The sequence below is a fragment of the Terrapene carolina genome, unplaced genomic scaffold, assembly GCF_002925995.2.
Source record: "Terrapene carolina triunguis isolate 2854851 unplaced genomic scaffold, T_m_triunguis-2.0 Scaffold629, whole genome shotgun sequence".
Classification (NCBI taxonomy): Eukaryota; Metazoa; Chordata; order Testudines; family Emydidae; genus Terrapene; species Terrapene triunguis.
In genome coordinates this window covers 16789046-16816805 of record NW_020664980.1, presented here as the reverse complement: position 1 = coordinate 16816805, position 27760 = coordinate 16789046, and the positions used below count along the sequence as shown (strand labels likewise).

At 45.7% G+C, this 27760-nt stretch overlaps 1 protein-coding gene across 4 annotated transcripts in view; it reads right to left on the bottom strand.

Moving 5' to 3' along the window:
* The window catches only part of SGCD (sarcoglycan delta), a 486338-nt gene that overhangs the window by 188321 nt on the left and 270257 nt on the right, over positions 1-27760 (bottom strand). For 2 of the 4 annotated variants that reach the window (XM_024214222.1, XM_026659516.1), the window contains exons 1-2: positions 18854-18933; positions 7124-7309 (exon numbers count right to left, since the gene is read on the bottom strand). In XM_024214222.1, the coding sequence (XP_024069990.1) occupies positions 7124-7309 (186 nt within the window). In that variant the 5' untranslated portion in view covers positions 18854-18933. Of the gene's footprint in view, positions 1-7123; positions 7310-18853; positions 18934-27760 lie in introns of those variants that run through there. The other 2 variants (XM_024214224.1, XM_024214221.1) reach the window with 2 other exon arrangements.

Genomic DNA, 27760 nt, shown 5'->3' with positions numbered 1-27760 from the left:
TTCTTACTCTACTGTTTTCATGTAATTAAAATGTGGCAGGTACTTTACACACCAGGGGGACTAATTGTATTAAAATAACTCTTTATAACCAACTTTACAAAGCTCATTTTTTCTTATGGTCTTTGAATAAAGAAATCAGGATAGTATCACTACTCAACCTTTATACCGCATACAGCAGCAAAATTTAGCCTCTTTATGTTGTTAACAATTCACTTGCAATATTTAAATATACATTTTCAGCTTTAAATGAGACAATTTATTTAAACAAAAAACATAACAGTTGCATTGGTCTGTTCCTCTGCAATGTTTAATTCCAGCGTCTGGTATCTCTTAAAGTTAAAGACCCCAAATCCTATGAAGGAGAATGGGGAGTTTCTGTGGGCTATGATTAGGGTAAATCTCTGACTGACAGGGGTTAGCAAGAATCTTTTGTATGGGCAGATTACTTCAATTTCCTACAGTAGGATTCTAGTCGCTGTTGGAGATAGGTTATGGGACTAGATGGACCACTGGTCTGATGCAGTCTGGCAATTCCTATGTTCCATTTCCCAGAAGGTGAAGAACACAGGATGCAACATGGCAGGTATGGATTTGCAGAAATCAGGTCAGCCTGGACTTGCAGAAATCTCCACACAACACTCGAACTCCCTCTCTGCTCTTTGCATGTGACAAAGTCACACCCTCCTGTGCCGGGGGAAATGGAGGCAGGGTGTGGATGGAGCGTTAACGTGGCCGGGGAACCTAATCTCCCTATATTTTGGGTTCTCCTACACATGTGAATGAGAGATGCTGGCACACGTGCGTTTGGAAGGAGACCCTGGCTTTAACCTGTGGCGCTGATTTGAAGGACCAGCGGAAGTTGGAAGTTACAAAATAGTTTCCTTGTAAATGATTTTATAGGATCTGCGCTTTGCAGGAATTGTCATCTTGCAAGATGACTTAGGAACAAATACATGTATTATGATAGTGTCTAGAGGTCTCAATCAGGGATCAGGGCCACTAGACACTGTACACAAATATGACAAGAGCTTACAATCTACAAATAGGATGAAATAACTGACTGCAGCTATAACAAATAGGAGAACAGGGGGAAAATAAGCAAGCAGTGGGCCAATCCTGATTAGCTTTATGAGCAGAAGTGCAGTTTGGCATTTAATGAAGCTTATTGGCCATTATTCTCTTATCAAGTCTATTTAGCTGCCTTCGGTTATCCAAGAATCTCCACAGATGGGCCCCATGGGAAATGTTTTAAACTGTTACATTATTTGCAATAAAAGGCATCTGATTCTAGCCTTGTGGAAGGTGGCCAATGGTTTGTCATTTCTCATTCTATGAGCCTACCTAGCCTCATGTTATTTGAAATTAGGAACCTGTTTTCTTGTGTGCTTAAATAAGTACATCTTTTATTGTTATATCTGAAAATGTATACAACAGAACACTATTTAAAGATGGTCTAAATTCATTACAGTAATTGTCAAAACACAGGTCCTTAGCATCTAACTACCAAGAATATATGTACATAGGTATGTGTGTATTCATTAAAAGGTAGTTAACAGCAAGGTCCATTGTTAAAGAACTACCTTATTAGACATTATGAAAAGCGGAACTCAAATAGGAAGACAATTAGGAACTTGGGCTACAATTCTTCAATTGGAGCTCCAAGAATGAATCTTTGCAGATCCCAATGACATCACGCGGCTCTGCACAGGCATAAGAATACGCGCCCACTGGACACCAGGGGTCTGATTATCCTCTGCTTTGCGTCTGGTGCAGCCATTCATTGCTGTGCAAACTGGGTGTCAAATCCTACGCACAGGCATGAATGACTTCCCCAGATGCAAGGCAATGGAGAACAGGCCCCGTGCGAACATGGAATTGCTGCTTAAATCAGTCTGCAAAAAGAGAAGCGCAGATACTTTGTTTCTGTTTTAAACCTTCAAACATTTAACCTTACAAAATACCAAATTACATGAGTTAGGCATTCTTCATTCAATAGCACCAGTGTTCAAATGTCCCGCAGCTAAGACTCTGATTTGATAAAGGGCTGCGCTGGGAAGAATGCCTTCGCAAGCCATGAATGGTGGGAAAGGAGTAGGGTGGGATTAAAGAGGTGCAAAAGGTATTTCACTTGATTTGGAGCAAATGGAGAAGATTGTTATCTCCATAGGTGCCGACTCCGTGGGGCTGGAGCATCCACGGGGAAAAATTGGTGGGTGCTCTGCACCCACCGGCAGCCAAGCTCCCCGCCCCAGCTCACCTCCGCCTCCTCCCCTGAGCGCACCGCATCCCCGCTTCTCCTCCCAGTGCTTGCAGCCGCGAAACAGCTGTTTCGCGGCATTACAAGCTGTGGGAGGGCGGGGGAGGAGCGGGAACACGGCGCGCTCAGGGGAAGAGGCAGGGCTGGGGCAGGGATTTGGGGAAGGAGTCCAATAAGGGCAGGGAGGGGGGCGGAGACTTTGGGGAATTGGGACGGGGCAGGGGCGGGAGGGGTCGAGGACCCACCGGCGCCGGGAGAGGTTGGCGCCTATGGTTATCTCCATAAGAACAGCTCTGCTTTGGGAAGGGTTTTCTCCCCCACCCTCCATGCTGCCCTTTCCTCCTCCTTTCCCCAGTCTCCATTATCAGCATTCATTACACTCGGGAGGTTTCCCCAGCAGAAGGCTTGCTGTGCTTACGAACATGCAATGAGCACACCTCCTGGATATAATGCACACTCATTGTATTGCAAGGACTTCCCTGTGGAGCTCAAGTCACTGGAGTTCTATGGGGAGAGCTGGGGGGTGGGAAGAGGACAGGGGGCCAAGTGTGACCTCCATGAGGAGGGCTCTTAGGCGAATGTCCCACTCCTTCTGCGTCCTTGGCCTGAAGTTCTTGCAGATTTTGCACTTTTCTTTCGTGTGCGACTCCCCCAAACACTTTAGGCAACTGCTGTGAGGTTCGCTAACTGACATCGGCTTACCACAAGTGTAGCACGGTTTGAAGCCCGGGGACCGGGGCATGCCCCACCCTAGGGCAAAGTCCCTGCTGGGACTCCAACAAACTAACTTAACTTCTTACACTTAATTACTAACTAACTATCTATCAACTATATACAAGAGAATCACCAATAGGCAATAGAACCACTATCACACTTGCAAAGCAAGAGGATGGCACTCTGACCAAACATCACGGGTGGTAAGAAGGAACTGAGAGAGCGTAGGGCCAGCGGCACCTTATACACCGGCGCATGAACATGGGACTCCAGAGCAGGGCTGGCTCTGGCTTTTTTGCCGCCCCAGGCAAAAAAGCCTCCCGCGCCCCCCCACCCCCCCGCCCCTGGCGGGGAGTGCGGCAGGGGAGGGCACCAGCTCAGACCTGTCAGGCGCCGTGGCTAACCGCCTGCCAGAATTATTTTGCCTCCCTAGAATGGCCCTCACCTCCTCGTACCAGAGCAGGGGGAAATTAAGGCTTTTGCCTATCTGCAGCCATTAGCTGGAGAATTTTACTCCATTCATTATTAAAAAATTTAAATTGACCCTAAATTTCTTTAATGCAGGGGTCCTTAAAGGGGTTTTCTGAAAAGGAGGACTTCCCATCAGGGGCAACTCAGATGCAGCTCTGCCCTCAGACACACACAATTTGTAATGCTCTGCAAGGCAGTGGCTGCAGGAGCCTTGATCCACAACGTCTGTTTGTTCCTTGTCTGTTTTCAGCGCTGTCTCCTTGGCTTCACCCGGCTCTCTCTGTTCCAGCATAAGGACACAGCACCAGGCAGAGCCAGAACTTCCCTCAGCAACCCCTCCACATGAATCTGCCAGGTCGCTACCAAGCCCGCGGGGACAGCCATGCCAGCTGCTTTAATGCCTCATCGCCATCAGGTCCAGCTACCCTCTCCTATAGGTGCTTCTCACCAGCTCCAGTCTGGAGCAAGAGCTGTTCACCGTGGAAGTCTGCCCCGGCTTGGGGACACCAACACCTATCAAACGAGCTTGCAGGCAGAAGGATTAAGTTCTCCCTCAGGGAAACTCTGAGAATTCCTCTGCAGTGTTAAAAGCTTCTGCCACAGCAAAGTCTTTCTCAGGGGCCAGCCTTGCTCAGATCGATATCCTCGTTCACTGCCTACCAGCCAACGGCCAAAAAACCTCTTCTTCCTTTATTGCAGATGACAAATCTCCCCCTTCGACAAAGAGTTTTGTCTTTACAACAGAAGCACACAGTCCTTTTGGGGATTCCAGACATGTCATTATCATTCTGCATTCAACAGAGAGAACTGGAACAGGTACACCAGAGGAGAAAGATCCAGGCAGGACGTCAAACCTCCTCCATCTCTAAAACACACTTCCTGACTTGTAGCAACCTTCATGGAATTTGGAGGGAAGATCATGGCTTGCAGGAGGGAAATGTCTGGAAAAGACACCAGGCATTCTGTGCTTTGTGCATATGACAAGGGAGGTGGGGGGGTTAAACAGCAGTTTGAGCAGTTTCATACATAATCGATTTAATAGTGAGCCAGTTTAATTGAATAAAAATGGAATCCTCTCATGTTATTACCCAGCCCTCGGCACATGAAACATGACTCACTGGCCCCACCCATTCAGAGATCAGGAGAAAAAGAGCGTGGGGGGCAAGGGGGAAACACTCTGAAAATGTGTGTGTTTCTGGACCAGACCAATCTCGGACAGTTGGGTAACAGAACTGATTCTACACGGATACCTACCAGTACTGAACTCTTTCCTCGGGGACTGATTCATTCACTCTGGGTCACACACACCTATAAGGGACTGCAATGCTTGGGAACAAAAGTAAAAATTGAAAGTATTGTGCCCACTGAAACACAGAATTCCCCTGGGTTTTGCGGCTCTGTGTCTGTGACACAGTTTGGATATTGGTGTACATGTATATGTGTATATGTGCATTTCATTTCGCGGCGTGATTCAAACTTATCGCCTTAGACCTGAGCATAGGTTTTACAAATCCCTACAAAACAGATCCCCTTTCAGGCTTCAGGATTTATAGCCTGTATTATTATCACCACAAACTGTTCACTGCCTACTAAACTTACACGTTATGAAAATGAGTTAATTAAATACCTATTGGAATCTATTTTACCCTGGGACTGGTACAAAACCAGTGTCACAGAGTGGCCGTCCCTTTAAGGGGAGTACCTGTGACCAATTAGCGGATGCTGTAAGGACAGGGATCGGGTGATTGCTTGAAGATCACCTCTTCTTCATATAAGACAGCAAGTAGCTCAGTTGAGCTGAACAGCTGCAGGCAAGGTCCTGCAAGAGTCCCTGGGTCAGGAGGAAGAACCCAATTTACATATCACTCAAGCAGAGTACAATCGAGAAGGAAGTAGAGGCTCACCTGGACTCACAGGAATATAATCCTGTAGGGTATAAATAGGCCCCTTGGCCAGGGAAAAAGGATACGACTGATGTGTTGAACTTATGTTATTTTGCAGAAATAAAGCTGAGACTCTGAGGAAAACGGGACTGAAATCCAGTGGCGGGCGAGTGTTCTTTGGTGCATAAGCTGGTGAGTTAGAACACTGGCTTACAACCAGGTATTAATAGCTGGGATAAGAGCAGTTTTCCAACACTGCAGTAATATTCATGTCCCAGCAGCTATCTTCTAAAATGTATTACCATAAGAAGACACAAGTTTTACTTAATAAGGGCACTAATCCCATCCAAGTAAATAACTGGTTTGGTAAAGCTTTAATCATTCCTAATTTTGGCTCACCCCTTAGTTAACTATGGGTAATAACTAATTTCTTCTAGATTACTGTTTTAAAAGGTTTTCCTCCCAAAGCACACATGCAGTACAAATGCATTGCCATTTACTGTACATCTTGAAAGTACAACTGTTAGAGCGTAATTAATTATAATGACATAGTAGTTAGTCTGTTGGATACAATAAATTTACTCAACCTCTCACTGACTGTCAAAGAGATAACGTAGGTTAGGTCTGATCAGAGCTTGGACAGAATCAAGTGAAGAAAGGGGAAAAACAAAGATGAGATGCTTCAAAAGTGCTACTCACATCAGGACCCACAGATCTAAGAAACTGACCAGGTGGAATCTGATCTTACAGCTCTCTCATGACAGAGCTCTGTGGTTACATTTTCAAAGTTAGCGCCATCTAAAGACCCTGATGCTCCTAAGCAATTTCCACCTGACCAGCTTGACAAAGTTCTCCCTTCCTCAAGAAGTAATCCTATCGTTATTACTCTGCTCAGCTGGCTTATCAACTGGAGTACGGTGAGTGGCTTTATAACAGAACTTCCTGATATGTGGATTTAGTGTGTCATGGTGCGATGTTTCACTGTATGCTGACTTTTAGTTTATCTCCATATGTACTATAGGTGAAACTCACTCCCGTGCAGAGGGCCAACTAAAGGTCTATGCACAATTTAATTCCTCACAAAAGAGTATCAATAGAATTGGCTCCAGAGGCTGAAATTCATCCCTGTGTAGTCTATCTCCCATTAAGTTTGATAGGAGTTTATCCATTGAACTTTGGTGGGAGTTGGATTGAGCCCTGTATCTGGGTCCCAGTCAGCAGGTAACTCCTGCTTAAAGCATTAACAGGAGAACCAGATGGAAACTCCTGCATCTAGAGGACAGACTACGCTCTACTAATTTTCATCTAAAGAAGATACGGAATGTGGCCAGCTCTTATGATTTTATCAGAAGTTACACAATTTTTTTGGTGTTTTTCATAAAGCCTCAGTTTCTGGAGACATGTAATTACATTAGAATCGCATCTTTCATTTTAAAAAAAAGCTTCTAGCCCTCATGAAGAAAAGCTGAAAAATGTGAAGTAAAAAGGCTCAAAAACAGAGACAAATAATAAGTAAAAAAACATCCCAAATTGATCATGTTTGCAAATATGACTTTTCAGCCAATTTCATTATTTGGGGGACTTAACACATAATTTTTGAATGCCTAGGCTTGATAAAACTGCATACAGCCTTGAGAATCCTTCTCCAGGAGATGAAGTAGATTACTGAAGACCTTCGCACTTGGCCCATAATGTTTGGGAACCCAAACACCATGAAACTGTATCTCAAATGATGCCTGAAGGAAATTCCATTGGCCTCCCCCAGGATTCACCCCCCGTTTTGAAAACCCCTACTTACAATTGTGAAATTCATAACCTTGAGAATCCAGATGGTCATGGCAAGGTTCACCAGGATTAAAATCATTAGGAGTAGCACAAAGAAATAGAGGCATCTCTTCCTCCAGCCGTAAATCCCCACTTTGTATACCTGTGGGCCTTCCGAGCTCTGCATGGCGCTCCTGTGTGCGTACTGTTCCTGAGGCATCTGAAACAAGCACAGAAAAATAAGCATGACCGTTACGCTGCAGGACGAATCAGATGGTGAGAAATGTCTTGTGAGAATGACTTGTCTTGGGACATGGATCTATGCTGATTAGAGCATTTTTAAATTCAGAAATTACCAGCTGGACAGTGCCTCTCCCTGTGGCTTGTTTCTGTTTTGTTCCTCTCACGGCTCATTTTATATACCTCATAATACAGTTTTTATAGCCGCGCACGCACTGTGTAAGGGCTTCCCAGAGAGACCACTCTCCAGTGACTCTCTTAGCAGCTCCGTTTTTTGCAAGGCAGGCACTCCGGGCCCTCTCAAAATCCGGAGAGTAGAATTTTTGCATGCGCTTGGCAAAAGAAGTTGAGTTCAGCAGTTTGGTTTGAAGATGCAATATTACTTCTCAGAGGCTTTCATTAAACAAAATCACCTCAAATAGAATTATTCTTGGTGGCCAAGAAAAAGGAGAAGGGGGGCAGGCGTTTGGCTTCTTTATTTCTCCCTCCTCATCCCTACCCCCCTGCCCTAGGGAAACTTAAAATGTGAAGTGCTCCAGCTGCGCATCCCGAATCAAATTACTGCTGAAAGATTTACACCGAACGGAGGTTTCTGTTATTGCTGGCTCTGCCACTTACACTTGCTCTGCTGAACAGGGCAGCACTGCGTGTTTGTGGCAGTGCACTGGGAAAGCCAGGCAAGGGTCTTGGAGGTAAAAGAGGAGAGAGAGGAAAGGAAGTAGGTGTAGTTACTAAGGTGTCTCCAAACACCAGCTCTGTGGTGTTCCTGCAAAACGCACAGATTTTTTGATTCCACCAACAAGAGCCTGGTTGCGCAACCCTTAGTTTCTTACTCATGCAAACTCTCCCCTGGATTTCAATGGGACTTCTAGCCTGAGTAAAGGCTCCCATTTGTAAGGGGTGCACAATTTTGGTCACAGGATTAGACTGTAGCATATATGCCATAGTCCTGAGCAGGGAGCCATGCAGAGCTGCACCCCTTCAGCTGGAGCACCAAGGAGTTTATGTTTGCCTGAGGCATGATCTCTTTTGATGCTTTCCTGGGCACAGAGGGGGTGGGCATGTTGCATTAGTCATTGCCCACTCCAACGTGCTGGCTTCCCATGCCTCTTTGCACCTTCTTTCTGGCAACTTGCTCCCAAGAGAAGAAGGAGCAACTTCTGCACTTCCAAATCACAGGGGTTGTAGGAGGCCCTAGCACAGCCCTTCGGGTGTAAGAGAAAGCTTGTGAGTGTGTGCACACACACTCCTTGTACACCCCTTCTCCCCTGTGCACCCAATATAACGGTTGTCACAATCTGGCCTTTAACGTCCTAACCACGGCGTGAGCACTACCTGCTGAACTGAACTACTGCTGTACAAAAGGTTCCTGACTCGTTTTGCAACAGTTTCATAGGATTTCCCCAGGGAACTGCTTCTTACGTTTGCAGGCCTGAAGGCGCAAGCAGAAGATCACAGAATCATGGAAATGCCGGAATGGAAGGGACCTCAACAAGTCCATTCCCCTGCACTGAGGCAGGACTAAGAATTATCTAAACCATCCCTGGATAACTGAAAATTCCTAACGCCAAGTAGTTTGCTGAATGTTTTGCAATTAGCCTGCTAGAGACAGATGAAGAGGTTACTGGGAGCTCTCTGGAGCTACAGACTCAAGGCCACTGCCTCCTGGCTCGCTACATCTTCCATCAGTCTTTGTTTTACATGAATTACAAAAGTTGCGACAGAGGGTGAAGTGACATACGTCCTCCTCCATACAAGATGGTGAGAACAAAAACCTAATGGGAATGAGAAGTCATTTGGTAGCAACATCTTTATTACCACTATTAGGGTATTTGCTGGCTTTTAGGAGGAGTTTTGCTCAGAGCTTTTGTATTCCCGGGGCCAGACTGTGCTATTAAGGCATAGTCCTCGGGAGGTACTGATGCAGAGCCCACCGCGAGTTCCTCCTTCGTGTAACTCCATTTGCTTCAGGGCTGAAGTTCATGTTGCATCTTTGGCAACGGAACAACTCATTGCTCTAATGCTGGAGCTATTTGGCCATTTTGTGTTATCCACCACGGCACAGGACACAGGTGATGGCAATTCTGGGAGGCAGTCTGAAAGGGTCTAGTTTAGGAATCACTACCACTCTCTGGCCTTTGTGCCAACTTTTGGTACAATGTGCGTGCTGGGATGGGAAACAGGACGGCTAAATAGGAGCATTTCATTCACAGATTGAGAGGTCAGCAGGCTTTTCCTCCTCCTTCACTACACCTCACACCTGGCTCTGAGTCACTATACTCACCCATGTTGTGCCCCTCCAACTTAGACCAATGGCAGGTTCAGCCCCTGGCTCTGGTAAGGTGGCTTAGTGTCTGTACTGCCAACTCAAGCATTCAAAATTCATGAATCAGGCCCCCCAAAATGTGAGATTGGTTTAAAAATCACAAGATTCTGAAAATAATAAATGTTGGCAAGGGGTGGGGGAGGTGTTTATTTGCCTTCTAGTTTTTAAGCCGAGAGTACACTTGGGTCACATTTTCAAACTTTTCTCCACAACCTGGAGGGCTAGACATTTGCTTAAAAAAAACCAACACACCGAAGAGAGCTGATTCTCAAGTAATAACATGACTCCAGGAGGTGGGGCTTTATGTAGGACACCAACTATCACGAGGCTCAACCAGGCAACACAGTACAATCTCCTCTGCCTACCTTTGAGCCCTGCTCAGTGGCAAGATTGAGTTTATTGTCTTTCAGACATGAGGGACTGTATTTCCTTGCAAAACTAAGCCTAGAATCATGAGAGGCGCAGAAATGTCAGTCAGTAAAAACAGCGATTCCCAGACAGTGATATCTAAGAGCAATCCAGAAGCTGGACTCTATGTCTCCAGAAGGTAGATAAACCCAGAGACAAAGGGCCTGGGATTTCCCTTGCAAAAATACACTTAAATATAGTGCGAAGAGCCACCTCCTGCACTCCAAACCCCTCATCCCCAGCCCCACATCAGAGCCCTCACCCCCCCACACACCCCAACCTCCTGCCCCAGCCTGGAGCCCCCTCCCGCACCCTGAACCCCTCATTTCTGGCCCCACCCTGGAACCCGCACTCCCAGCCCAGAGCCCGTACCTCCTCCCACACCCCAACCTGTGCCTCAGCCCGGAGCCCCCTCCCATACTCCAAACCCCTCGGCTCCACCCCCGAGCCTGGAGACCCCTCCTGCACCCCAAACCCCTCATCCCTGGCCCCACCCCAGAGCCCACACCCCTAACCGGAGCCCTCACTCCCTCCTGCGCTCCCACTCCCTGAGCCAGTCCAGTGAAAATGAGCGAGTGAGGGAGGGTGGGGAGAGCGAGCGACAGAGGGAGGGGGGATGGAGTGAGCGGGGCCTCAGGGGAGGGACAGGGCAGGGGGGCAGGGCAAAGGTGTTTGGTTTTGTGCAAATAGAAAGTTGGCAACCCTAAACAGGGTATCCTGGAAAGCGCACACTAAATGCAACCTCTCCCTTGGAAAGACTGAACTGTCTCTCTAATCTATTGAATCATGCTGCAGGCTCAGCCAGTCAATGAACCAAATCCTAGTACCATATGACTTCAACACGTGACTTCAATCCAGCTCCAAACTCTGAGTACATTGCAAAAAAGTTTCCTCTCTCTCTCTCTCTCCCCCCTCCCGATTCAGAGAGTGGGGAAAATGTCATGTCCAACTTTGGTAAACGTGCAGACACCAAAAGATTTCTATGGGAACAGCACATAGCCACAGAAACAGGCTGATTTTGAGTATTTCTGTGGTTCACGTCAAACATTTTGTGCAGCTCTCTTCTGAACAGGGATGTATCATATACAGTACTGCAGCATATATGGGGCCACCCTACATTTATAACAAGAACATAACATAGGATTCATAGAGAAGGAACGTACTGCACTGACAACAAAAGAAAATGCTCAGACTGTGATGGACTTACAGTGCTGAGGGATATTAAACAACTGAGTAGAATGAAAAGCGTTGCAAGGCAACTGAAAAAGAAGCAAGAAGCATCTGCTATCAATATTCTACTCTATGTGGGAGATAAAAATATGCTAGTTATAGTTTACATCTTGGCAATTTCTCCCAACTTAAACGTGAAGCAGCAAGCTAAGCACCACAAGAGAGAGTACTATCTGGAAAGCGTGTTTTGTTTTGCAAGGATTCTTCCTTTATAAATACATAATACTGATTTGTAAAGGAAAATTCGGAGGAGGGGTTATTTGTTGAGCTTTTAGGTTTTTGTTTCGAGAAAGGATAGACATGCCTAGTGTGTGACTGTACGTTAACGTGTGAAAAATTTATATTCTAAGAGAAGTGGTAAAAACAGAGAAGTAACATCCCCACGGAATATGTCAGCATTAAAGTGTCCCATCTTTCCACACGCTGGGTTTCAAGACACTTGCGTGGAGTATCAGACAATCACTGCCACACTTACAACCCTGCTCAAAATCCAGAACTGCAGAGGTTGCCCTTTGCAACTTTTCGGCTTTGCCTCAGGCAACCTTACCCCCAATATTAGCTGTATCCCCTAGAGCAGTGTTTCCCAAACTTGGGACGCCACTTGTGTAGGGAAAGCCCCTGGCGGGCCGGGCCGGTTTGTTTACCTGCCGTGTCCGCAGGTCTGGCCGATCGCGGCTCCCATTGGCCGCGGTTCGCTGCTCCTGGCCAATGGGAGCTGCTGGAAGTGGCGCGGGCCGAGGGAAGTACTCCTAGTGGGAGGATACACACAGGAACAGGGAACAGACATACCTTTAAAGGCCACTGGGAGAGTGCCACACAGATTTCTCCCTGCAACTTTTTGCAGCAAGGCCTTGGTATCTGCAGAGGCCTTTGTAACAGTTGTTATGGGCTGAGGATTGCCGAAAGCAGACTCGGCCGAAAGGGATCACAAATAAAAAAATAAATAGAAACCACTTTCTATAAATCACACCATGTCTCATTAGTTACAGTCTCACACGCGCCTTCTCGCTTTTATCAAGCCCTGCTTGCGTGGAAATAGCAGATTGTTGATTTCCTGTTTCATGCAGCTGGAGCTAGTCTTGCTCAGGCTGCAGTATCTGCATTATCAATTTATTGAACAGAAGTTGTTTTATCTTTACAGGGCAGGAGTTTAAAAAAAATAATCTAATAAGCACACATTTCCGTTGGAAACACCAGTGTCATCAGATTTCCTGCAGATTTACAGGCGGGCAAAGCTGTGTTGGCTAAATCAGGGCTCAGAACAGAGTGAGTCCCAAGAGGAGGAATCAATGCCATTCCTGTGCCTGGGGGGGGGTTTCTTTTATCAGTGCCTAGATGATTAATGTTTTGCACCCAAATGATTTCAAACTGAAAGGAAATACACTGGGGGCAGGGGAGTTCTGCCTCCACTGGGAGGCCTGCATCTTTTGTCACTGCAATGTCATCAGCGGTCTTGGAAATGACCCTCTCCGATACTGACCCACTCATCTGTTTGGCGCTGCAAAGAGCTGCCTGCTGAAGTGAAGAACGGAGGCAGATGCAGCTTCTCTTCTTACCCAATGCAGGCAGACCCCAGCTGAAGCTTTAATCTACTATACTGACATCATTCTACAGCATGGTGTGTGTGTGTGTGTGTGTGTGTGTGTGTGTGTGTGTGTGTGTGTGTGTGTGTGTGTGTGTGTGTGTGTGTGTGTGTGTGTATAAAAAGCTGTACATATCTCTCTCCACAGTGCAAGTCAATACCATTTTGGGTTTACTCTCCAGGGGGCATGCACTTCAGTGCTGGGCAATTCCTAGCTGAGCTCTCCCATGCAGAGCTGATCTCAGCATTTGTGTGAATATAGCTGCAGCTGGGTGTGTCCCTACCTGTGTGTGGTGCTGGAAGGGGGCTTGAAAGCCTGTCACAGCAGCACAGAGTAAGGGGAACCCAGGCTGGTGGGACAGGCGGCCTCAGTGGTATCTCAGTTGCAAGTGGAACCCTGGGGAGAACTCGTCGCAAGAAGTCCGTGCTAAAAAGGTGCTGACCGTCTTAGCCCCTTAAGCAGTGCCCCAGAAGTGCACTTCCACACTCATTTGCAAGAGGGGCTCCTGATCTGGAACTCCATGGGATTTGAGAGAGGCAGCGTTTGTCCCTGCAGTTTCCCTGTGGCGATCAAAGTGGGCAAAACAGCCATTTGAGCTTACAGGTAGTTGTTTGTTCGCACAAAACAAATGCATATGAATCAGAGGCTGGAGCTACAAAAGTGGCTCAATACTTTTGCAGAATATTTATTTATTTGCCTGAGTTTGCATGAGCTAGTGGACTGATCAAGGAACTTTTAAATTCTAATCCCCAGCTGTTCTACTGATTCACAGAACGGGCTTGGGCATAGGGACATGGGAACTGCCATCCCAAAGACCATTATCAGAGGAAGGTGGAAAAATCCCCATAATAGATAATTACTGCATAAATGCCTATAGGGGAAGTTCCTTTCTGACCCCAGACAACTAACGGCGGGTTTATATCCTGAAGCATGAGGATTTATACCTCTTTTATAGCTCAACCTGTCTTATGTAACTATGGATGGTCTCATTATCTATACAAACGTCTAATCACTTTTCTTCACTTCTCGATTCCTTTTCCCATTTACATGGAGTTAGAGTTGCCCACAATGCTTTGCCGCTCTTTCCCGCCCATGACCCTGGTTTATAGGTCTTGGAGTTCCAGTCCTTTTCTCTTCAAACTTCTCTTGACAGAGTCTTTCCATCATATCCTCAGTCTTCTACGTCCTTTCTTCTGATCCTTTTCCTCCCATGCTTTCTTTGCTGGCCATTCTTCTCCCATTCTTATCAAACATCCAACTCACCTTAAATATGTGCTCCCCAGCCTATCACTGAGAGTCCAGAGTTCATCTTCCTGCTAATTTCTCCCATGCCTACTCTGTTTAACCTCCACTTGACTGCCAATCGCCTCAATATATTATTTGCTACTACCTGTATCTTCTTTTCTTCCATCTCTGTATGATCCACCATTTCCAAACCATACAGCAGGCAGGGACAAACACCCGCAGCACCCATATAAACATCTAATCCTTTTTTTAAAATCTTGCTTCGATATCTTGTGGCAGTGAGTTCCACAGGTCAGTCATGCATTGTATAAAAACTAGGCCTCCACTCCTTCCCCTTTATGCCACTGCTGCATTCAAACACAGTGACTCATCCAGGCATGTGTGTCTTATGGTCAGAGAAAGTTTATTGTCTGACCTAAGAAAGTCTTAAGCAACTTGCAAAGGGAGCAAACTATGGCATCAAACCACATTCCTTACCTGTGTGAAAACATGTGGTTACATTCCTAAACACAACTACTTCCTTCTTGTTTTCCCCAGGTGATACCTGCAATAGTGCAAACTGTACACAAGTGCAGGTTTAGTTAATTTCCTATGGCTGCAAGTACTGTACCATGATCAGTGGAAATGGAGTCAGAGGGCCCGTGTTTGCTGGAGTGACTGTTATTGAGGGACACCAGCAGACACGGGAATGTGCGGAGTGACTCTGGAAGCAACTCAGCCACACGGAAGGAGCCATGCACACGGTTTAATAAAGTTCCACTTGTTCAACCTAACCTACATTCAGCTTCACTCTTTGTGAATGAAACAGGTGCCCCAAGAAAAGCAGTGAGCACAGGAGTCCAGTCCAAATCATTTCCTTTCCTCATACGTTGGTGCACGACAACTATACATGGGAAGAGAGAGACAGGCATAGGGGACATAGAGAGAAGGGAGGGAGGACGGGGAGAGAAAAGTAGGAGACAGGATGAGAAGAAATAAGAGGACAAATAAAGGGGTAGGAGGGAGTGCTAGAGAAAGGATGAGACCAAAAGAGAGAAGAAGGATGAGTCACAACAGAGCAGTTTCAAAGCTGTTCTCTTTTCCCCACAAACCTTTAATGGATTTTCACACAGACAAAAAAATACAGTTCCAAACACTCTGGATCAAATGCCTCTCAGGTGTAATTCCAGCAAAGCTGCTCAAAGAAGTTAAATGGATGAATTTGGTACATTTGCCACAACAGAACTATGCACTGGCAAAAGGTACGGTCCATCAGAGCACTCGGACCTCCAACATTATTATGAGTGCAATAAAGACCTCTTTGGTACTTTACATTAAGACACCAAGCCATAATGTAGCTGTCTTCACTTGTCCCCAAAGGTTCTTTTCGGAGGGAGGAGGCTTTAAAGCCAAATTCTGTCCTAAATACATGCATGTAACACTGTCTAGACTTTTACGTAGTGCTCATCACCATGGTGTTCAAAGCAATGTGAATTTCCTATGCACAGCTGAGAACAGAATTTGGTTCAGACAATACAGTTTTGAGCTACCAAGAAACCATGTTTTCTCTATCAATGGTATCCCTCTAGCCATGAAACACTCTCCTTCTCACCTGCTCCCCTCCCCTCAGCTCATTAACCCATTAGTCTCATTAGCCAAAACCCATTCCAATTAACATACATTATTTATACCTGGGACAAACCACAGCACAAGCCTCCTCCACAAAGAATCTAGAAAGCAGCAAGAAATTCCAGCCTCCAGCTTGCCTAACAAAGCCTGAACAACGAGAAGCAGATACAAGAGTGAAATATATACCAAGATATTTTTCTCTTATGTCTGTTTTCTACAACACTGTCTAGTCCATTCTCTGCTCATCAGACATCTGCTTTTACACATACCTGTGAGGTGCATGGAGTGGTTTGGGGAAACAACTGATTCTTATGGGAAACCTTTTTTTTCTTTTTCAGTAACCCCTATCGGTGAGTTTCACTGTGAACAAACTGTGAACAAAGGACATTATGCTCTTTAAAATACCCATCCTGATTCTGGCAAGTGTAAGAGTATCACTAATCTGTTCTCTGTCTCCACAGTCAGAAAACTTAATCTCTGATCTACTTTGTGCACTAACCTCTCTTCCTCCACAATCCTCCGAAATAAAACTGGTCAGGAATCTTTTGTCACATTTTTTTTTTGGTGTGTGTGTGTGTCAAATATACCAATTTGTCAAAATCAAAACTTTTCATGGGAGGTCAGTTTCAATGAATTTGTCGATTCAGGAAAAACACATTTTAAAATGTTTGAAATTGTCAAAACAGAACATTCTGAAATTTTCAGAATGAAGAATACTGTCTGTTCAAAAATACTTTTTGGTTCAAAAACTCAGCTTATTAGAATTTTTAAAAAGTTTAAAAAAATTAAAATGATCAAAATCAAAACAACAGGTTTCAAACTTATCAAAAGAAACTTTTTGAATGACCCAAACCGTGGTTTTTTGGGGGGGAGGGGAGGGGCGGTGGAGGAGGGAATTTTTCAAAAATTCCAAGATTTCGACTCTTTGTCCCAATTCGGAACAGGAATCTTTTTTGATACCTCAAAAATTTTCAAATCCCCCCAAGCTCTATTTTGAAAACTCTTGATGTAAATGGACTCAACACAGATTCATCTCTTGCTAGTCTCTGGAATCCAGCTCCTCCTCGCTTCCAGCCATTTTATTCTAAAATCTTGAGTGTTCATGTAATTTCCATAGTAACTACAGGTGACCCCATCCTTCAAAGATGTGCTCTCCTTGCTCAGTGAACTGCACAAGCCTTTGTTTTAAACCAATGTCTCACTGCTAATGGACCAAATGAAAATCTGAACAAGGCCACATGAATCTTTGCTCTCTAGCTGCTACTCCAGAATCCATGTTGGACACGGCTGTTGCTAATGCAGCTAAAGGTTGCTGCATTTCCTTCTATCTTGGCATGTCACTTTCTCCCGCAAACCCAATATTTTATCCTCAGATGCTGCAGGAGTTTCACTTTAAAAAAATATGTTTCCTGGTGACAGGAACTCTTGAAAACGTGACCAGGACATAACTGACGCGCCGACATCGACCTGAGTCTGCAGACAGTCTCCAGCAAAGAAAGAAGCAGTGAGGAAGCTGCCACACCTCTCCCATAAATCTGTCCCTCCCCTCCGCCCCGTTCTGAAGCTAGGGAGTGCATGGGTGTGTTGGTTACCTCTCTGTGCGACTGGCTCTCTCCTGGTGTGATGCACCCCCCAGGGCTCTGCCCCAAAGCTGCCCAAAATTCATTCAAGGAACAAATCTACTATCTACTTTACACCATTGCGTCTACCCACGGGTTCCTGACTCTTCAGCCTTGCTCTGGCTTAGCCAACAAAGCAGTCCTTCATTGGCGACACAGAGCGAGGCTCCAGCCAATCCCACACTGGGCTTGATCAGCTTTGGTTATCAACCTCATTTTGTCACTGAGAATGTCGTGGGTCACCAAAGGGAGAGGCCACTCGGCTACTGTATGTTGGGTCCTGCCGGCCAACAGGAAAAGCAGGCTCTGGGCCTATTTTCCTGAACTGCAGTTGACTCAGCCCCATGTTTGCCCCGCCCTTTTTGGTAATGCAGCGCTATCTTACCTTCTCTTTTTAACCCTACCCACATAGCCTGGCTCAAAAGCATCCTTAGCACATCAAACGTCAGCTTGGTGAGAGTCTGAGGCGAGGCAGGCTGAAGCTAGAAACGAGCCTGCCTTCTGACATTTTCATCGGCCCTGGCAAACACGCCGTACCCTAACTTCCAGACACTGACACTGCATAGAAGGAGATGCTATCACGGCAGAGGAAAGCCTCCAGCTTTAATGCTGCAACGGAGAGGATGAGGGAGTAAAGCACAAATCTGGCAGTCTGCTAAACAGGGAAATTATTTGTCATTAATGTGTCTTAGTTATTCTTGGAAAGAAGCTTAATCCTAAGAAAATGTGCAGCTAGAGCGGAAATACAAGTTAAATTAAAGTCTTTAGTTCTAATCTCCCTAGACTGGGTTTTGTGTTGTCTAATGTGCTTTATTTGGCTGGTGCTCTAACAAATACAAAAGCAAATGTTGGAAAAGAGAAAAACATTGCTGAAAAATCAGAAAGTGATGATTGGAACAGGATTACCTCCTGTTCTAACAATCTCAATATATTATTTGGTGAATCCATAACAGGAACATTTAGCAATAGCCAATCCCTACACCCCCCAAACCCATCAAAAATGCTATTTTACATATGCATTTATTACCATTGCAGACAATATGCTGTGTACAATATCCACTGACTGCATTTTTGGACTACAGTACTTTTTGTCTTGTCTTTTTGTTACACACACACACACACACACACACACACACACACACACACACACACACACACACACACACACACACATGCTGATGCCCTTAAAATACTCTTTGGCTGCACTCAGACTTGCATTAGAAAAACAAAAAGTTGGGAATCATTTGGTCAGTGCGTCTGCAAACATCTGCACACTTAGAGGCAAGAGTTGAATTGGCTGCAGGATTAGCGTGAAAGAAAAGTTAGAAAGAAACTGACACCCAACCCAAAACTAGTGGGATTCTTTAGCAAACATGCCACAACCGCATATTCCCAAATTCTTCCTCTCTAAACAATTTGCTGAAAGGAAACAGCCTCTCCTGCGCCAGAACAAAAGAACAGCAAAACAAACCAATTGTACAGAGAAAGAACAATAGCCCTCTTACCTCTCTTTCAGTCGCCAGATGCAAAATATACACTCGTGGCGTGTGCTGGGGGTACGCAAGAAGATGCCGTGTTGCTTTCAGACCAGCACGAGGCCTAGCCTGTGCCTGTGATCAGAAGCTGCCCCTGTCAGATTTTCCACCAGCAGAATTGTAGCCAAGCCCCTGCCCATGCCTGAAGAATTTCCTGAACAGCATTCCCGTTCTTTTTCTAACTGCTTTGAAACTACACTCTGTCTGTACTTCAATAAGGCTTTGTCAGGCCAAGTTACAGCTACTGGTCTGGCTCCAGATATCAATTGAAAACACATGTGTTTTGCATTCAAGAACCCTTCCCCCGACACACCCCTGCACTGAGCCTGGGGTGGGGGGTTCTGCATGTCTTGTGTTTGCAGCTATAAAGCAAGCCATTTTGGCAACAAATATGAATGTTAGTCATTTTCTTCACCAACTTTTCTTGAGAGTGGTAGGTTTTGCAGCTAATCTCTCTCCTGTTTCTTAACATTTCCCAGTATCAACGGCCTTGGGCTGACCAGGGTTAGCAGGCAGCTTTTCCAGCCCCAATAAAAGCAAAGTAAGATAGGGATTCAAATTTCAATTCACCACCACCTTCCCCTTACCTTTGCCTCTGCCTCTAGTGAAATTTCAATTGCAAGAAAAGAAAGGATATTTTTATCCCCTCTAGACTCAGCTCAGCACATCAGAGCTGTACCCTAATCTTGACATACACTCCTGTAGCTGCTTATACCAAAAATAATACAATTATTTTTCAAGCACTTTCATTCCTCCCTGCTCTCGAGCCGTGCTAACCCCTGAAAAATATTTAAAGCACTTTGAATCTCTTCTTCCAGAAAATTAACATTACTGTGGTCTTGGGTTAAACAAAAAGACATGATGTTGTACCTTTAATCAGAATGGGTCCCAGTTCTTAGTATCTGTAATAATTTCCAGATGACACCATAGGTCACCATAATGAACACGGTTTTCTGTTGCTTTAGATGCCCTGTAATTGACACGTGCCTGTGAAGGAGGCTGGAGTAGATGTGGAAACATACATGGATGTCCCCCTCTTTCACCATAGTTAAGTCCCACCAAAGATGAAAAACAGCAGCAGAGTTGTCAAGGTAACAATACAGAAAAGAGACAGTTTAAAGAGAGAGAGTAATATTTTTTTCCCTTCACGTTCTCTTTCAAAACCATGTACACCAGTTTCGTCAGTTTATTCTTTTCTCTGAGTTACTGAGGCGCATAGTCCGGCTGGAGTGTTTATATGAGACTTAAACACAGCCAAGAGTCAAAAGTATACAAACCTTGTAAGTGAGAGGTTTGTATATGGTCTGATCCAACCCATTGCAGCCAATGGAAAGTCCACTGACTTTAGTGGGCTTTGGATCAAGTCCACAGTAAGGACTTGTTCATCATTCAGGAAGGAGACCTGCCATTCACATCCTGTGAGCAGAATCTTGCAAAACCTCCCTGGGAGTTACCTGCAGGATCACATCTGTCCGCAGTGCTTTAAAAGACCGCTGATGTTACAATAACCGGGCCTGCTCCCAGTGTCTTTAGTGGAAGTGGGACTGGGCCCATAGTGTCACTTTCTGCAAGATGGCATCATTTGGCTCCCACATTCCCATTAAGTAACTTCTCCAAACAAAGCAGTTTAAACCAGATATTGTATTTTCAAACGCACTGTGCAGTCTACATACATAGAACAGATTCTGCAACCCTCAGCACCTTAATCCCACTGATTTCAACGGCACCATGCCTCTTAGCATGAGTAAAACCAACAGGTTCTGGCCCAAAGTGAAAAAAAAATCGTTCAGTCTGCATGATCTTGCACAACACAGCTGAGCAGAAGGGATACAGCTGTCCTAAGTGTTACCGATGGCGATAGCATTTCATTCTTATTTGCACAGCTTGTAAGGATTCAACTCCTGACAGAGTATGAATCACAGTCTCTTCAATCCAAAATAGGAAGCACTATCATTTCAGCTAAAGGAGAGTCTCCTATCACTGTCTGCAATGGCCACAAAGATATCCTCTTTCAGGGCCTCCAGCCAATAACAAACCACCACCACCGCTGTAAAACCCCAGGTATCTGTTAGCATAAACAAACTAAAATAGAATCAAATGAACGGCAGATTCAGATAATGTAGATATTTTGTTATACTGGAATATCAGGCACTTGAAAAAGCGATTGCCAGACTAAACCACTCCTTTGCCTTCTATCCTATCTCACCTGGGCCCCCAGTAAACAACATACTTAAACAGGGTGACTAACGTTCAGTCGGACTTCTTATGTGCTTAAATTTAAGCATGCGCTTAAGTGGTTTGCTGAATCCAGGCCTCAGTGAGTAGCAAGGCTCTAGCACAGAGGTCTCGAACTCCCAGCCCGTGAGCCTCCCCAATGTGGCCCGCGGGGCTCCAGCACTTTTGGGGACGGGTCTCTTCCTTGGCCCCGCCTGCCACCCCCGGGCACTCGCCGCCCCCCCTGGGGCCCCGGCAGCACAGCAGAGCTGAGCGGTGTCTGCCTGCTCGCTCCAGTGGCTGCTGGCCCATCCCTGCGGCCCAGGGGTGGGGCGGGGCAGTGCCTCCGTGCGCTGCCCCTGCCCCGATTGCCCCTGCGGCCAATGGGATGCTGCGGGGGCGGCGCCTGGGGGCACAAGCGCGTGGAGTCCCCCTGGCCTGCCCCGCTTTGGAGCCCCAGGTAAGCGCCGCACCCCCGACCCCCTCCCAGAGCCTGCACCTCCTCCCCACACACCCCCTGCCCCCCCCCTCCCTCCCAGAGCCTGCGCCCTGTCCCCACACGCCCCCAAACTCCCTCCCAGAGCCTGCGCCCCCTCCCCACACCTCCTCCCCCACCCAAAGTCCCTCCCAGACCCCAACCTCTCACCCCTTCTGCACCCAAACTCCCTCCCAGAGCCTGCACCCCAATCCCCTACCCCAGACCTCCTCCCCCACCCAAATTCCATCCCAGAGCCTTAGGCAGGTGAGGGGCAGAGTTTTTTTGGGGGGCGGATTCTGGGCGGCATGAGTGACATTGGCCCGCTGGGAAGATTTGAGAACTGGCACTGGCCCTAAGGTAAACTGAGTTTGAGACCCCAGCTCTAGCGGGACCATTTTGACCCTTTGCTGTAGGTTGACTCAGTACTTACCATGGTACTCGTGCTTTGCTTCAAATACTCAAGAGGGCTCCATCCCCTACTAGAAATGAAAATAATCTCTTCCCCCAATGTTCCTATGTCCCAGTTCAAGGCACTTGCACTTGTATTTCCTCTTAAGGGTTTAGCAAGGACACCTGCTCTCAGGCTTCCCTAGCCGCTACCGCTCTTGGGTGGAGTTGCGAGAGAGTTCTCCAGGTGAAGGGGGAGCGATTACATGACCCTTGAGGTAAGTTTGTTGTCTGTAGTGTGTGTGTGTTTGTGTTTGTGGTGTGCTTGCTGCTTGACTGAAATATACCCTGTGGTCTGTTTGTTTGGGGGACCGTGTGCTGATCCTATGTGTGCTAAGCCTGCTAAGCAAGACTGAGAGCTTCTTAACGAGGCTTTGATCCCTAAGCCCCTTAGCACCATCAACCCTTAACCGGAGGGCGGGGAGCGACTCAGGAAGACCAGAGCTTTAAAAGGCCCACTCCTAAGCGACCAGAGGAGCTAGTGAACAGGAACAGCTAACAGGGGAGTTTTGCGAGGGAGAGTGTGCATGGGGGAAGTTACACTAAACATTCTTTAAACTTAAAGCCATAAACACCCCCCCAATTAAAAACAAAACATCAGCAAAGGAACGAGCTGCAGAAGTAAAAGGAGAATGCAGGCAGAAGTCCAGCAACAGAGTGGGGGCTACCCAGTTTATTGTACCCAATGCAGCATGTATGATTACCTGTCCTATGGGCGGGTGGCGTATGTGTGCATCCGGTGCAAGGAGCCCCTGGCCCTCAGAGACCGTGTATGGGCTTTGGAGACCAGGGTGGCTGAGCTAGAGGCGCTAAGGGAGACAGAGAGGTACACAGATGAGACTTTCTGGGACACAGTGGAATGGTCCCACCCCCGGTCTGACAGCCTCTGTGCTGTTGAGGAGGATGAAAGTCTCAGGGAAGGAGAACATCCAACTGGAGCAGAGGGAAACAATCCCACAGTTGGGACCCTCCTCCCAGATGATGTCGTGGTATCCTCTCGCACTGATGATACCTCTCCAGGGGTGCGAACTCCAGTTATTAGGAAGAGACAGGTATTAGTAATGGGCGATTTGATCATTAGAAACATAGATAGCTAGGTTTGCGATGAGCGGTAGAACCGCATGGTGACTTGCCTGTCTGGTGTGAAGGTTGTGGATCTTTCAAGACATCTAGATAGACTTATGTGTAGTGCTGGGGAGGAGCAGGTGGTCATGGTACATGTAGGTACCAATGACATAGGGAAGGATAGGAGAGAGGTTCTGGAGGCCAAATTTAGGCTGCTAGGTAAGAGATTGAAGACCAGGACCTCCATGGTAGTATTCTCTGAAATGCTTCCAGTCCCACGCACAGGGCCAGTTAGACAGGGAGAACTGCGGGGTCTCAATGTATGGATGAGATGATGGTGTAGGGAGGAGGGGTTTAGATTTATTAGGAACTGGGGAAACTTTTGGGAAAGGGGGAGCCTATACAGGAAGGATGGGCTCCACCTAAACCAAAATGGAACCAGATTGCTGGTACTTAAAATTAAAAAGGTTTTAGAGCAGTTTTTAAACTAAGGGCTGAGGGAAAGCCCACAGGTGCGGAGGAGCACGTGGTTCGGACAGAGGCATCCCTTTGGGGAGGATCTATTAATGGAGATTCTCTATGTCCTAGTAAAGAGGAGAGGATGGAAGATGATAAAATATAGGTAGGATCTGATGAGAAACAATCAAATGAAAAAAGTCCCATTCAATTACATCATGTAATGGCAGACAGCTAACAAGTGACAAGTTTTTAAAGTGCTTATTTACAAATGCTAGAAGTCTAAATGATAAGATGGATGAACTAGACTGCCTCATATTAAATGAGGATATCGATATAATAATAAATAAGGAAGCATTATTTACTCCTTCTCATAAAACAAGAACTAGGGGTCACCAAATGAAATTAATAGACAGCAGGTTTAAAACAAACAAAAGGAAGTATTTTTTCACACAATGCACAGTCAACCTGTGGAACTCCTTGCCAGAGGATATTGTAAAGGCCAAGACTATAACAGGATTCCAAAAAGAACTAGATAAGTTCATGGAGGATAGGTCTATCAATGGCTATTAGCCAGGATGGGCAGGGATGGTGTCCCTAGCCTCTGTTTGCCAAAAGCTGGGAATGGGTGACAGGGGATGGATCACTTGATGATTACCTGTTCTGTTCATTCCCTCTGAAGCACCTGGCATTGGCTGCTGTCGGAAGACAGGATGCTGGGCTAGGTTGACCTTTGGTCTGACCCAGTATGGCCATTTTTATGTTCTTCTAGAGACACATGTCGCGCTCCCTCCTGATCAGGGTATCTCCACGCTGCACAGTTCCTTGACTATACTGTGATTTTCCCAGCAAAAGACAGGCTGCCTAAGCAGGCTTCTCTTTCCTTCTCTTCAGAGACTAACAACAGAATGATAGCCAGTGGTTATAAGTTACCACATCACACTTCCTATGCCAGTATATTTATTCTTAGGGTATAAGCACTACAGAGAAAACATATTAAAAACAATAAAAGAACCTATACGCATGCTACTAAGCTTACTGGAAATTCCCCCCAAGCTGTCTTCAGCATGGGCTCTGGCAGGCGAGTCCCTCATACACCCAAAGAGGTTTCTTTTGTGGTCACAAGCTCATAACAGTCTCAGTTGAGAACTAGCACACACATTAAAAGTTTAGTCCACTCTTTATACAGTTCCAGGATCTTTGATCTGAAGTTTCCAGGAGTACATAATTAGCAGACAATGAGTCTCTCCACAAAGCATAATTTCCAAAGGCCTTCCAAGTACTTCCCAAGAAACCCACTTCCCACATATTGTCCCAGTTTTTGCAACTTCCTAACATTTACATTAATCAAATCCCTAGAAAAGTTACAGCTAATCCTACAATAACACAAAAGCAATTGCATTTTTAATACAATGGACACCAAAGGTGTTAAACCTAATTCAATAATTCCATAAAGTTTATCTTAATTTTCTAAGGTTAGTCCAGGATACGGTCAGTCTGTCACACCATAATTCCTAATTATAGCATATTTTCTGCATTAATGGCATGATGCAAGTATAGACATGGAGGGTTGACAGCATTAATATTGCCTCTCTTTTTTTTGCAATGGTATAATTAGTAGGCCAAGTGTATAAATATTGACATTAAAGCTGTGAGGCATCACACAAACCTCATTGGTACTTAAGGGCATCTGAATGTGAATTGCGTTACCGTCTAACTATTTTGTCATCAAGAAACACATAAAAAGATCCTTGGAGCTCAGCCATTTTGCCGGAGTTGTTTTCATCCCTTCTCATTTGTACACATTATGTTTAAATGTTTTCAAGCCTCAGTACTGCGGCTTAAAGGCACTTAGGTTTATAATCATTGAGCCGTCCTTTGTGTTGCCTCCAATGCTACCTAAGCTCTATGAACTGTGAAGCATAAACTTGAGATTATATTGACATAATTATCTACATACCTACCATTATTTCTCAGTGCTGACAGGGCTTGGAGGACTCAAAGAACATTGGAGATATTTGCAATATCAGAAATAAATAAATAATATAAAAGCTCCAGTATCCTAGAAATCAGAGATCAAAATGTGTCAGGATTTCCATTTTGTATGGCAAAGCTTCGCTGCCAGGCAATTCACAGAAGCTCTGGCTGCTGCACTAAAGTTATCCATGTAAGGTCCACAATCCTGTGCGCTACTGACAGGGGGCAAGATTATGCCACCCTTATTCATATTGGGTAGCACCTTGCTCCACAAGTGGCACTTTTGGCTTCAATGGGACCATTTGTGTATTAAGATGTTCCTCAGTGTAAGGCCAAAATTAGGCACAAAATTGGCTGGAACCAGAACACAACAGGTTTAGAATACGAGTAAAAGAGGAAAGGAAATTGGAAACTGTTACTTAAAGTTTGTTGCACTTAAGCTTGACCTGTAGTCAGGCTCACAGTGTTATCCAGTGGTAGCTGAAACCACGTTCTTCAATACTTGCCATTGATATATAAATACACAATTAATTCAGCTTAATGGATAATACCTATTTGCATACCACCACCACTACCCTGCCCCCTACACACACAGCTCTCGTGCTCTGACAATTTCAAGGAGTGAGATTTCCAATGTCTCATTGAGACATTCCAAAAGCTTTCATCTAAAAACCACAACAAAACAGGAAGCAAGCACCTGCCAGGTGAGCTACAGTGTGTCTGCACCTGAGGTGGAGGAAGAAATCAGCACACCGTTTTTAAATTCTGAATTAGATCATTCAGCCATCTCTAGTGTTTTCCCATCCTCTGACTATTCGTAAGTATTAACCCATTAACTATTTCAAAATATGAGACCGAGGAGAAAAGGTAATTTCTCACACATTTTGATCTCCGTTTTAATGTGTTCATAAGCAGTTGCGGGCTTGGGCCTTAGTTACAGATGTGTGACAATTATTCCTATTTGATATATGAATTCATGTAGGATAAAAGTCTAGGATTGATGGGAGCCTGGTCTCTTTAAATTCAGAGGTAATGTAGCTACTGAGCTCTCTGGTAAGTTAACTCTTTGGGTCAGGGATAGCAAACAAAAGAAAGGTCATATTGGCTCTGTGAAAGGACTTCTCCCAGCAGTGCTGAGGGGGGATGTAATCAGAAAAAAATACAGGGTCCCCATCTTGTTTAACCAATGGCAATTATTACAATAGCCTGCCTTCATTAGTATTCTTTATTATTTGTATTACCATAGCACTTAGGAGCCCTACTCATGGTCTGGGACTCTCCTGCGCTAGATGCTGTACAAACAGAACAAAAGAGATCATAGAATCATAGAATAGCAGGGTTGGAAGGGACATCGGGAGGTCATCTAGTCCAACCCCCTGCTCAAAGCAGGACCAATTCCCAACTAAATCATCCCAGCCAGGGCTTTGTCAAGCTGGGCCTTAAAAACCTGTAAGGATGGAGATTTCACCACCTCCCTAGGGAACCCATTCCAGTGCTTCCCCACCCTCCTAGTGAAACAGTGTTTCCTAATATCCAACCTAGACCTCCCCCACTGCAACTTGAGACCATTGAGATGGCAGTCCTTGCCCCAAAGAGCTTCCAATCTAAGTACAAGACAAGAGACAACAGATGGTTACACACGGACCAGACGGGGGAATACGAGACAATATTGGTCAGCATGACCAATGGGCAGTAGTCTGGTAAATATCCAGGGGATATTTCATAGGAGATAGGGAGAAACTCATCAGAGAAATGTGTGATGGGGGTCAGGGGACGAAGGAGGAGGGAAAGGATGCGGTTTTATAACAAGTAAAGTGACACCTGTGAGATCCAAGGGATCACAGGCTATAATTAAGTGAGGGCACAAGTCACCAGGGCACCAAAACCAGGGCTTTGACTCTGCCTGGCTGGGTGGCTGAAAGGGTCAGAAGGGAGAAAAGGAGAAAGCACTCTCTAGAAATCTGAGGTATTGTTTATTCCCTGTAACTGAACCCCAGGGGAGGATACACAGGGGCTCGGGAGGTGCGGAGCTTTCTGGCCCTGTGATAGCCAGCAAAGCATTCAAGTATGTGCTTCACTTTCATGGGCAGCCCCACTGAATCTGGATATGCACCTGACATAAGATCCCTGTAATCGAATGCTAAACTGTATTATACTATTCAGCCTCTAGGTGGTGGTGTGTGTAACATACCTCAGTGTTAAAGCACCTTGGGGTATGTCTATACCGAGATAAAAAAACC